The sequence below is a fragment of the Episyrphus balteatus genome, chromosome 2 (assembly GCF_945859705.1).
Source record: "Episyrphus balteatus chromosome 2, idEpiBalt1.1, whole genome shotgun sequence".
NCBI lineage: Eukaryota > Metazoa > Arthropoda > Insecta > Diptera > Syrphidae > Episyrphus > Episyrphus balteatus.
In genome coordinates this window covers 115,251,899-115,265,080 of record NC_079135.1, presented here as the reverse complement: position 1 = coordinate 115,265,080, position 13,182 = coordinate 115,251,899, and the positions used below count along the sequence as shown (strand labels likewise).

The 13,182-nt window shown below is 34.6% G+C and overlaps 1 protein-coding gene across 3 annotated transcripts in view; it reads left to right on the top strand.

The window, feature by feature from the left end:
* Positions 1-11,092, top strand: part of LOC129912280 (E3 ubiquitin-protein ligase highwire) — a 118,221-nt gene extending 107,129 nt beyond the window's left edge. For all 3 annotated transcript variants that reach the window (XM_055990474.1, XM_055990476.1, XM_055990475.1), the window contains 17 exons: positions 993-1,129; positions 1,188-1,285; positions 1,354-1,486; positions 1,543-2,105; positions 2,166-2,323; positions 2,382-2,470; positions 2,531-2,741; positions 4,474-4,835; positions 4,897-5,057; positions 5,115-5,352; positions 5,415-5,950; positions 6,011-6,394; positions 6,452-6,631; positions 6,688-8,004; positions 9,235-10,041; positions 10,101-10,294; positions 10,359-11,092. In XM_055990474.1, the coding sequence (XP_055846449.1) occupies positions 993-1,129; positions 1,188-1,285; positions 1,354-1,486; positions 1,543-2,105; positions 2,166-2,323; positions 2,382-2,470; positions 2,531-2,741; positions 4,474-4,835; positions 4,897-5,057; positions 5,115-5,352; positions 5,415-5,950; positions 6,011-6,394; positions 6,452-6,631; positions 6,688-8,004; positions 9,235-10,041; positions 10,101-10,294; positions 10,359-10,842 (6,052 nt within the window). In that variant the 3' untranslated portion in view covers positions 10,843-11,092. The remainder of the gene's footprint in view (positions 1-992; positions 1,130-1,187; positions 1,286-1,353; positions 1,487-1,542; positions 2,106-2,165; positions 2,324-2,381; positions 2,471-2,530; positions 2,742-4,473; positions 4,836-4,896; positions 5,058-5,114; positions 5,353-5,414; positions 5,951-6,010; positions 6,395-6,451; positions 6,632-6,687; positions 8,005-9,234; positions 10,042-10,100; positions 10,295-10,358) is intronic.
* The last annotated feature ends 2,090 nt before the right edge of the window (positions 11,093-13,182 follow it).

Here is a 13,182-nt window from a genome sequence, read left to right as displayed (position 1 = left end):
CACTGTAATAATATTTTTTTTTTTTTGGTTTGTTATCTTTAAATTTTTCATCGGAAATTTATGTGGATTAAAAATGTTCAGTAGGTAGAAATAATATAGAAGAGGGAAATTGATATCTTATCGCGAAACCAATTTTACTTGATTTTATTGGGCATGTATTGGTTTCCTAATAAAAAATACTTGGATGTTTCAATCGAAACCACTATTACAATAATAAATGACTCTGTTTGTGTATCAAAGTGATTTAACAAATCTGCATTATTGGCATACAATTTGGATGTACCAAGTACGTGCAACCCCGTCTTGCATTTTTTTGTTGCCTTTTATCATAAATCACTGATATTCGAATTTTGAATCATTTATGTATGGTTGTATTTTTCCTACCAATAAGGTTTGATAATGTTCAGCGAGGCTACTTTCTTTATTTGCATGTAAGATAAGAAAACATATTTATTTGCATTTAAAGATAACAAACTCGCATTTTACCTAAACCATTGCAATTCACATCGACCTCTAGTTCTTTATACATACCAAAAATCATCATTTGTCCAATATGTCACTGTCACTATGGTGTATACGTAACTTTTGTGTGTGTAAATCTTAACGCAAACAATTATATTTGATTTAATTATGTGTATTTACATGAATATACAAATGTTTGCGCTATGATTGTTACATAGTTACGTAAAATTTGAGCGTTTAAGACTATTTTTTATGTTTCAGACTTCCAAAACAAAAACAAAAATTGCTTTACAATTTTTTGGAAGGGTGGACAAACATTGACCTTTCAAAATCTTAAAAATGGAAAAGATCAAAATTCAACAATCTTTAATGCTCCATACCTTGGTTCTAAAAAAAAAATTCAAAATTTAACTCTGTACCTTATACATGCGTGAAAAAAGTTCTTGTGATGTTTCTACCATTTCTAAAGCCTTTAAATGCACTTTATATTCCTTTACATTATTTAAAAATATTTTTTTTTTTATTTAAAGCGAATGCGGAGACATTGCACCAATATCAGCTCGAGATCTTATTCGTGCAATAGGAGTTCAAGAACCAAGAGGTAATGGAAATACCAGTTCGGCTATACCATCGAGTCAAAGCTCAAGTCCATTGCAGATTCCAAAATGTATAAAATCAATTTTAATCTCTAAAATGTATAAATTAATTTATATGATTTTTCGTAGCTCTTGATGCTCCATCAAGGAATCTTAGTAAATCCGCCGAAACATCAAATCATTCCGAGTTTCCCGAAAAATCTGCATCACCCTCGTCAACTTTTGCGGTAAATTTGTTTAAAAAAAAAAAAACTAAAAAATAAAACAAAAAACTAAAATTGATATATTTTTTTAGGAAGACAAACCGAACGGAGAATTTGAACATAATTTAGTCGATCCCTCCTCCAATGGCAGTGATGGAGAAAATGCTACTCTTACAAATAATGTTTTACCAACCCCAACTCATGTTGCACGCAAAGGACCAAAAAGTACGAACATTTCAATTTTATGGTTTTGTAATTTAAAATTGACATTATTTTTTAAGGAGAACTTCAGGATCTACGAACAAACTCAAATCTGCCTAATCTTGATATCAAGGTTGCAGAACAAATGGGTTTACTCAATGATTCCGATGATAATCTCTTTTCAACAAAATTATCAACTGCTGGTACCGATCCACCGAGTCCACCACTTTGGCCATCCTCAGTTGGTACAGAAACTTTTGCTGATCTCAAAACAAAAGCTCGTGAAACCGTTACTATGTGTCCTCTTAAACGAGCCATGCCACCATCTTTGGCCGAAAGTCTTCGAGCAGTTTTTGCAGCCTTCTTATGGCACGAGGGTATTGTACACGATGCTATGGCATGTGCATCGTTTTTGAAATTCCATCCATCGTTGCCAAAAGAAGGTGCTGCTGTTATCACTCGACGCGAATCTGGAGAAAACAAAATAACTCTTTCGCGAGAGCAAAAGGCTCAACAACGACATTCGGTGGAAGTTGCAAATGCTGGAAACTATTTAAATATTCGACCATCTACCCTTGAAGCACTGACCAAGTGTGGAAATTCATGCTTAAACAACCGAAAGTACAGAAAGAATATGAGTGAAGTAGGTTCCTAAGACATACATTACCGAATTGAGTTTAAAATTGTATGCTCTTTATTTCAGGCGAATGAAAATTCTGATTCCAAAGTTAAACTACACTCGCTTCCAGAGATTGTAACAGTTCTGCCTCCAGCTTTAAGGTGTTTGGTCTATTTATGGGAGCAAGTTTGTCGTAATTGCATTCAAATAGTTCAGTCAAATACATTAGAGCGTCAAAAAAGGTAATAGCAACAGAAAAAGAAACCTGTTATAACTTTAATTCAAATTTTATTTGTCTAGCTCTTCTCCTACTCGTGAATCTCTGAGTGGAAAGGAAAAAGTTGAAGTTACTGAGAAGGAAGACAAAAAATTGAAGAAAAAGAAGAAGGGTGAAATAAATCTAATATTTTTAACATTCAAAGTTCATTTTTTGAATTATTTTTTTTTAGATGAGGGCTATTGGTGTGAACTGTGTGAGATATTTCTACCAATTCCAGTAACTTATCACATGCGAACTATTCATCCAGGATGTGGTAAATCAGCTAAGGGCAAAGGTTATAATTCAGTTGGTATGTTCTGCGAAGGTTGGGCGGGTAATTGTGGTGAAGGCGGTAAAGGAGCTTCAAGTTGGTTCCTGATGTGTGATGCATGTCGAGAGAAGTAAGTTTCTAAGAGAAAAATAACAATTATGCAAAATTTTATTTAATTCGAACATCCCTATTGCTTGGAATAAATAAATAAACTTATTTGAGAGGAAACATTTGAGGCGTTCAGAATAATAACGGATCAATCAGATCAATAACTTTCCTTCTTTCATTCTATTTAAGATAAAATAAAACCCTTAATTTGTAAGACTTAAAAACATCCAACTTATAGAGAAGTGGACTTGACCCATTAAACTGGCCTACAAGATTTTTGAACCAAGAACAAAAATATACTTTTTTTGAAGGTTTTGGAGATGCTAAACTCGAATCTGGAAGCATAATTAGTTTCCGTTTTTGAAATATTACTGTTGTCAAATGCGAAAAAAGGTTATTTTGACTGTTTTTGAATGTCTATAAATGTTTTCCTTCTTTCAAAAAATGTTTAAATATTTCTTATAGACCGCATTACAAATGATGTTGAAATAAATTACCAGCCATTACCACAGTCAAGATAACCTTTTTTCTTGCATTTTACAACTTTATAATTTGTATAATTCGGATTCGAGTTCAGTACTCTTAAAACCGACATAAAAGTTTGTTTAGGTCCTTAAATCTTAAATAAAGTTTAATTTTGCTGGCCAGTGTTATTATTATGAACTCCTCATTTAGTGGGTTAAACAGTAAGTTTTTAAAATTATCAATTACAAAATACTCTACTCTGGTTATCAAAGCATCAAAAAAGATCACCTGAATAATAAAAATTACTTTCCCAAAAGTAATTTCTAGGTTTCTTGTTCATGTCCAAAATTCTGATAAAATAAGAACTTGCGAATGATTCTCATTTCTCCTGTAAATAGTTTTATCACTTAGTTACTTGGGTTCTTAGACCGTTAAAATGCTCGTTTTCTAGCTTTCACAAATATTTAACTTATTTTTATCTCAAGGAAAACTCTCCCATGAATGTAAAATTTCTTTTATAATTCCAATCCTCAAAAATTTGCAAAAAATTATGTTAAGAACTGACGCCCCATCGTCAATCTTTCTCATATTCCCAAAATATTTTAATGCATCTAATACGATCTTATAAGCTTCCGCTGTAAGTCACTTATCCTTTAGACAACATGGGATTCTCAAGTGCAAGTCCACTATTACTAAGCTCATTGAATACGTGTCTTTTAGCCTGTCAGCCCTTGAGGCTGAGTCGAAAGCTAATGTTGTCTAGACTGATGTTAGAAAACCCTTTGACAACATTTTCCATAGTCTCATACTCTTTAAACTTAACGCAATTCGCTTTGAACCTATCATTTTGAATTAGATATCTTTTAACCTTAAAAACCGTTTTTATACTGCGTACTTCAGAAACGCGTACCCTAACCTCTTTTTTGCTATTTCGGATCGGGAGTCATTTAAGTCCCTTCCTAAACATCCTTATCATTAATGAAATCGAAATGATCGTTAAGCACTCCAGTATCTCATTGTGCCATTGTGTGCTGACAATATCAGCTTTAGGAAAAGCACTTTATTAAAAGAAGCCGTTTCACATTGGTTTTGAAGTTCTGAACATTAAAATGGGAGGGAAAAACTGAGGTGGGTATTGCATTCCACATTCTCGTAGTACGACTCAAGAAAAAATCTCTGTACTTGACGGCATGTCCGAAATCGCACTCACGTGTAAACTGATGGGCATTCCTTGAACTACGAGTATTACGGTTGAATTATACTAAAGCTTATTTCCTGTTTCTTTTCAGATATGTCTCATCGAACAAAAACATAAATAACATCAACAATTCACCAAATGCCGTACATTTGCCAGAAATGAACATATTCGGAGTAAAAACAACCACACTCTTAGCCAATTCGGAAATATACACAACAATGAAAGAGAATGCTATATTCCTTTTAGAATTGTCCACAAACAATACAAATATACCCCCAACAGCAGCATCGAAACGATCACCTCAACAAATGCCAGTTGTGGCCGAACATCAGTTGAACAATTTGGCCGATTTAAATCTGAAACCCAGTACAAGTCGTGGAGATTCTACTCCGAATTATAATTTCAATCGACACAGTCGTGTTGGACTGAGAATTACTGGGAAGATATTTGGACGTGAGATAACTTTTTTGGGCTTTCAAAAATTCCTTTACCTTAATGCATACAATATTTCTAGAATCTACTCCGAATCGAAAAAGTTTCACTGGATGCATATCACCAGACTTTATTTGGATGGCTCCCGAAACTTTTGCTTGTCTGGAATCTCTTGGAGCTACCGTAGGTGATGACCTTCCCTATGAAATATTTGGCGCAACAGCTGCTGATTGTTACGAGAGGGTATTTTTTAATTTAAATATTGTTTAAGAACTTTCTATCTTAACTCATTTTTTCCAGCCCCTTTCCGAAATCTCGTTTGAATCATGTGATCCGAATAATTTTGATACCATGACTGCCTCTGGTACTGCTCATGGCAGTGGGACTCTTTCGAAATTCCACAGAAGCTTATCCATGGGTCAAGGTTGGTCCAATCAACAATCATTCAATATTCGGACTATGGTCAATAATGTTGTGGATGAAAGCCAACAACCAAAAGTGGTTTTTCGTCGAAGGAATAACTCAACCAATCAAGGAGGTAAGGGCTTTTTTTGGTTATGATTCTTAAATTTCAACCCACCCAATTCTTGTATATTTTAGAAGGCTCCCTGCTCATCTGCTATCCTTCTGAGAATCTTCGCAAACTTGTGCCCGACAACCTTCTCAACACATCAATTGCAGCACAGAGTTCAGCATCTGGAAGTGAACGTTTGAATGTTGAGCCGACCGGAGAGCAAGTAGCTCAAAATAAACTCAACAATGCAAATAGCTTTCAATGTAATGACTCAAAGCTTGATTCATCCAGCAGCAAGGATTACTTTTTCGGAAGTACTTATGAACAACCACCATCATCTGAACATGCTAGTGTGATGGAAATAGTTGACGCCAATATCAATGGACTAATCAATCGTCCAGCAATTGCTTTCATCACACAGAAACACGACTTGGATAAGCTTCGTTATGCTATGAAGAGAAGTCTTCGAATTGCCACTTGTAGAATCTATTCGTTGCAAGCATTAAATTGGCTCATTCGTTCGGTGACACAGAGTGTTTGTCTGCATGATCTTATGTGGTGGTTTGTGGCTTCGCTAAGTCCAACCATGGACTCGTCAGAAATTGCAAAGCTAGAAGATGGGGTAAGTGTGAGACTCCATAATCATATTAATAAAGATACTAATTGCTTTCTGTTTTTATAGGAGTTTTCGCTTGAACACCCTGTATCCTTCACCCAGATAAGTGGAGGTTTTTGTCACATCATCACCCAAAGTCTACACGTTTTCTTACAATCTGTAGCTGATTTGACTCTCTATCTGCCCGCTGGATCACCACTCCAGAGGATTGCCATTCAAAGCTTTGGCATTAAATTTCGACAAACTGATCATCAATTTCTTCATAGTTCCCATGTCTTTGGAAATATCTCCAAAATACTCTCCAAATCTGATGAACAGAACGAAGCAATGGGATTGTCTTCGATGACAATGGGAGAGTCTAATATCCACGATGCAATGGGAGATCATAATTTCGTTCGAGGATCTGGTGCAAAGTCTCTGAACTACACCGACTTAAATGGAATGTTTGAGGTTTGTTCCCTTGGATAGTTTGTCGAAAGTTTTCACATGAATTTGTTCTTTTTTCAGATTACAGTATCATCAAGGCAGGCAATGTCCGAATCGCTTACAGATAATTCCACAGAAACATTCTGGGAAAGTGACGAAGAAGATCGAAACAAATGTAAAATAATCGAAGTCTCAATGAGCAAGTTGAATTATACTTGCAAGACCATTCTGGTGCATATTGACAATAGTCGAGATATTCAAGTAAGGATAAGCTTGTCCATTAACTTCCAGAGTTCCTAACTATTTTTCTCTCCTAGAATAAAGTTGCAAATGTTGTCTTCTATGCTGGACAGTCTCTTGGTGATACAACTCTGATCAAGTCAGTTGACATTGATCCAAAAGCTTGCGCCTGGACATCTGTCAAAATCCCAGACGAAACTTACACTCATTTCCGACTAGAATTCCGTGGCCCAGAGAATACCCTTCGGGTGAGGCAAATCAAGCTCCTTGGTCTGCCAAATAATCTTGACGAGCTTACCCATGGAGCAGCAAAGGCAAATTTGAAGCTTACCAATGCCACGCGAATCCAACAGCAAATTTGTGAAGCTGAAACTCTGAGAGTATTCCGATTGATTACAGCTCAGGTCTTTGGAAAGCTCATAGCAACCGGCGAGAGTAATCGAAAGCATTCAACACTCGAATCAAGCAGTGTCAACTCACTGTTGGCTGATTCCCTCGATTTGCGTGAGCACATGGTGGGAATTCTCTTCAGTCGAAGTAAATTGAGTCACCTTCAGAAGCAAGTCATTGTTCATATTGTTCATGCAATCAAAAAAGAAGCCCAACGAGCCAAAGAAGAATGGGAAATTGCCAATGTGGCTAATAATACAGTCTTTAAAGATGCCCACACATCTGTGGCTGATCATAAGAGCGAATCTAGCACAAGTGAACGTGAAAGATTCCGTGCTCCAGACACTTACTGCTTTGAAATGTTAAGCATGGTTCTAGCTTTGTCTGGAAGTGCTGTTGGTCGTTCATATTTGTCCCATCAACATGGACTTCTCAAAGATTTACTGAGTCTCTTACACACTGGCAGTGATCGTGTCCAGCGACAAGTGACTGCCCTTCTTCGTCGTATTCTCCCCGAAATTAGTCCTGAAGTATTTTCTGATCTACTCTGCGTTCAAAAAATGCCTCCATTTGACTTTAATATTGTCAATCAAAATCCTGAAGATTTCGATATGAATCGTTTAGGAATTTTGGACATATTCCTAGCGGTCATTGCGAAATCCTTGCAACTTCAGGTTAAAATTAAAACCAACAGCACAACATCAAAAGCTCATATTGAAAAGAATCCATCATTTGTGAGACTTTGTCAATCTTTGGATCTTTCAGTGCATCAATTGAGGACGGTTAATGTTAAACCACCAGTTGAAGAGGATGATTTGGATATTCGAGATGTTTGTATGTCGCCATTTGCAAAGAACTCATCAGATTATCCCGAGATGGTTACGTCGAAGAAAAAACCCAAAGATGTCACCAAGAACATCAATCAACGATGGTTCTTAAAGTCTGGAGTTATTTCAATGAAACAAGCTGAAAGTATCATAAATCTCATCAAGGATATGGCAAGTGTAAGTATTCTTTTTGGGACCAATTACAGATATAAAAACACCCTTTTTCCATACATTTTTTTTTTTTTATGAAAACTCTTTCTTCTTGCTTTCTATAACAAATTTTTCTTAACAAATTTGATTAAGGTGGCCACTATCATTTTTGTTTTCACTCAAAAAAACATCCTTTTAACCATGATATTTTTATAAACACTTTAGACTCTTGTTTTTAATTTCAAAAGTAACATAATTGCAAAATTTCAATAGGTTGTACCACTATTATTACTTACCTTTTCCAATATACCCACATTTTCTCTACATCTAAAAAAAAAACATCCTTTCACATGAACAAAATGTAAAAACTTATTTTATTCGTAGTTCCCATGGGAAAAACAAAACTGATTTTATCGGACTTACCTAGACTTTTCCTTAGTTTCCAAAAAAAAAACACCCTTTCACCTAAAATATTTATATAGACTGCTTAGATTCTTGATTTCTGTTATATATACATAAAACATTTGTACCAATTTCCATTGATGTAACTATTTTGTCCCAGTTTTTGTTGGTACTAATTTAAAAAGGTTAAGTTCTTTAAAAAAAACACCCTTTTTCTTAAGATAGTTTTGTAGCTTCTGTTGATTCTTAGTTTTCATAACAGACATAACTTTTCCACCAAGTTTAAAAAATTAAAAAAATGTTTGTCAGCTGTTATGACACCTTTCTCACACACAACTCAACCCATCAAAAAAACACCCTTTCACCAAAAAAATTTATTTTTAAGAACTTTATGAATCTTTTGTCCCTGCTTTATCTAAAACCTTCATTCCGAATTTGATCATGTTTTTAACATGGGTTTCGATAATATTTTTCCTGTTGAATGTCAAAAACCAAGCACCATTAATCGGCAATAAGTTTTCTTAGAGCAATCGTAAATCGGCAATAAGTTTTCTTAGAGCAATCGAATTGTCATTAGATTCAGCATAAAAAAATACCTTAAAATCATGTGTCAAATTATGATATTCAACAGGCCTTCACCCCCTCCTCCTTGACCGCGAAAAAACACCCTTCCGCTCAATTGTTTTTTTTTTTTTTTATAGACTTTTTGATCCTTGGTTCTTATCCCAAAAGCAAACTATTTACCAAGTTTCATAAGTGTAACAATTTTGTTTTTTTTTTTTTTTACTATTTTTACCTGTACCATAAATTTCTTAATTATTTCATCCAATGTCCAAAATATATCATTTTTTCTAGGGAAAACTATCAGACAAATGGTCACGTGTAACCAAAGCCGCCATTGCTGAATCTGTACTGAATCTGACACGACTCGAGGAAATCTTTCGAAGTCCTGAAAACTGCATCAAAACTGCTACACTCTGGTTAGCTCTAGCCAGCTTGTGTGTCTTGGATAAAGAACACGTTGAAAAACTTTCATCTGGACAATGGTCAAAAGTCTCTGATAGTCGACCAATGTGTACCAATCATGACGATGGAGAAACTGCCGCAATAATTCAATGTGAAACATGTGGCTCCCTCTGTGGGGATTGCGATAGATTTTTACATTTGAATCGAAAAACTCGTAACCATAAACGAACAGTTTGCAAAGAGGAAGAAGAAGCAATTCGAGTTGAATTGCACGAAAGCTGTGGTCGAACGAAATTATTCTGGCTTTTAGCTTTAGCTGATTCCAAAACCCTGAAAGGCATGGTTGAATTCCGAGATGGAAGTCATACAATTATATCAGGACCTCAAGAGACAGTTGGTCGATGTAGGTTTTGCGGAGTTACTGGCAACTCAGGATTGCTGGAAATTGGAAACGTGTGCTCTGACGTTCAGTGTCAGGAGTACAATGCAAATTCATGTTTGAAGACTAAACCCTGTGGACATATGTGTGGAGGAGTGGCCAATGAAAAGAAATGTCTGCCTTGCTTGCAACATGTTTGTCATGTGAAGGAAAACGAAATGGCTGAAGAGCTCAAGAAGCCACGACTTACTCAAGATGCTGATGATATGTGTATGATTTGTTTCATTGAAGCACTGTCGTGCGCGCCATCTATACATGTAAGCTTTGGTTTTTATAGTCCAGTTTTTGAATGAACTAACATTTTTTTTTTTTTCAGTTGGATTGTGGTCATGTTTTCCATTATCACTGCTGCAAGACAGTTCTGGAGAAACGATGGATCGGTCCTAGGATTACATTTGGGTTCTCCTTGTGTCCCATCTGTAAGACTGATATTCAGCATGATCTTTTGGCAGAAACCTTAGAACCTATTAACTCTCTGAAGCAGGATGTGAAACGAAAGGCTCTTATGAGGTGAAAATAAATGAAAGATAAAAACGCCGAGAAGTACTTATTTTTGAATTTTCTTCATTTCCAGAATAAAATATGAAGGAATCGTTAAAACAACTGAAGCTAAAGATCTAACCAATGTGGCAATGGATCGATATGCTTACTACGTTTGCTTCAAGTGCAAGAAGGCTTATTATGGTGGTGAAGCACGTTGTGATGCCGAAGGTGGTGAAGTCTTTGACCCAGAAGAATTAGTTTGTGGAGCATGTTCGGATGTAGCACGTGCTCAAATGTGTCCCAAACATGGTACTGATTTCTTAGAATACAAATGCCGATATTGTTGTTCGGTAGCAGTGTTTTTCTGTTTTGGAACAACACACTTTTGTGACACTTGTCATGATGATTTCCAGCGATTGACAAATATACCAAAGAATAAATTACCACAATGTCCAGCTGGACCCAAAGCTAAACAGTTGTTGGGTGATGAATGTCCATTGCATGTGATTCATCCACCAACTGGGGAAGAATTTGCCCTAGGATGTGGTATTTGTCGTAATGCTCAGACTTTTTGAAATTAATAATTTAACATAAATGAGCTTATTATATAAGAAATAAAAAAAGACATTCAACAAATCTTGATGATAATCTTGATATTATTTATTACATAATTTATTATACAAAAAAAAAAACCAAAAAATTAAAAACAGAACTGTAGTTTTAGAAAACTTATCACTATTTATTTAATTTATTAAAAACAAACAAAAAATAAACTATGCAATGAGAATTATTTAAATATATTAATGTATTTAACCTTTACAATAATTTATGAGTTTTATTGTTGGATATGAAAAAAAGACTTGAATAATGAAAGCAGAATTAGCATTCTATTAGTTACATTCGCGAATTTTTCAAGTCCAAGGAATAATAGCTTCACCCTTAAGCATACATTGTTATGATTATGCAGTCCTTCTTTAGGTAAGGAATTGTAATTCATAAAACACAACAGAATTTTGGTTAATTGAAGGAATATCCGAAGCAGTGCCTGACCATGACCAACTACCATTGCGTTGTCACATAGCAATGGAAGAACTTTAAACGAGGAGAACACTTTACAAGACATTTTCGTTATTATAATTTTGAATGAAACTCCTTTTAGTTTTATGCAATACAAAGTATTTTATAACAATTCACAAAACCTTATTGATATTTTTAAAAGGAGTGAGCTTTTGTGCTATTCATAAGCAAAAGTTACTTTGCACTTAGATGTTCAACGTGTTAGGTATTTGTTAAAATGAAACCAAAATAAATCATTTCTGAAGGAAAATATGTACATGTAACTTGTTAATTCGGCTTTCCAGAAGCCCTCAAAAGCACCAAGTCAGGAAGACAATAGGGGCTATTGTAAATAAAAGTTTTCTTGTGAATGTTTGCCATGTTTTAAACATGGGAACGAAAATGATCATAAAAAGTTTCCCTCTTAATTTATTGGTATCGGTTTTCCGCACGCAATATTTTTGTTCGTCCGGAATTTAAAAAGCTTTCATAAGTTTCGCCCGAAGGAAATTTACATTTTTCACTAAACTAGTTTCTTGTTTGGCACCAACATTTTAGTGAGAGAAGAGCTGTCGAATACCTCGCAAATTACCTGAAAAAAAACGTTGAAAATACAAGAAGATGTCCGAACGCGAACAACTTTTCGCCCGGAACTCACAATAGGGGAAAAGTGAAATTTAATTTTTCCAGGTGGAATCTTGTTCACGTGAAACTCACAATAGGGCTGAATATAAAACTGTTACTGTTATATAAATAACATTAAATAATGAATTTGAAAAGTTTTGATTGAGTGAAAGTTATAAGCGCTGAAGCCAATTTAGTAAGTTACTTAGCCAAAAAGCGGTAACTTACTTACTTATTTACTTTTTATATTTTCTTTAATGTTCAATTAAAAGATTTAATAATTTAATTAAAAGATATTCGAACCAAATGGCATGACTCTATCTGCAAAACTGGCCACTAGAGAGCTGAAGTTTCGTTTCAATTATCTCTCCTGAAAAATTTTGTTTTTTTTTTTTTAGTTGTGAGACGGATAATACGTCTCAACGTGCGATATGTACATTGCATGTACTTGTACAACCCTATTTTGTAATTCGCTTCAAGTAAATCTTTGTATTTACTTAATTTATCACGTTTAATTGCAATTTTAATACATCTTTCTTTCGTAGGCAAAGCGTTGCATCTAAGCTATTTAAATTTAATTAAAAAAAAAATAGTATTTTAAATTGACTTTAAGGTAAATTAAAAGAATAGGGCTCTTGTGTAATATTGATTCGCTGGGGTATCTGCTTTCTTTTTATATTGCAATCTTAAAAGTTAAATGATCACTATGGCGTATGCGTAACTTTTTTTTTTTTTTGAAAATTTGAAACGGCTAATATAAACATTTCTAAGGCTGATGAAAGCAATTTGTCTTTTGTTGTGGTTATCTAACCTTTCATTAATGTGCTTAAGGAAAAGAATTCTTGTTTAGAAAAGAAGTTTAAATTTGTTATACTCACTACAACTCCAATAAAAAATTTATTTGTTGTAAAAAGTGACCTTGCTAAGGCACACAAATTTGAGTTTGGGCAATAAAAGAGTGCAATTTGCATTGTCGGTAGTATTATAACATGAGTCAACTGATGGCGAAATTGAGTTTTTAACACATTTGGGCTGTAGTTAAAAAAGGCAATTGGTTAAGTTTAACTTTAATGATTAACAATAAAAGTTTGTACAGTAAGATTATCAGCCCTATTCTGCTATTCGATTCACGTGAAAGTCTAAAATCAAATTTAGAAATTTTTTTTTTTTTTTGAATTGCTTAAACAGACGGGAACAACACTTTGCTTTGGAAAGTTAGAAGTTTTTCAAAACCA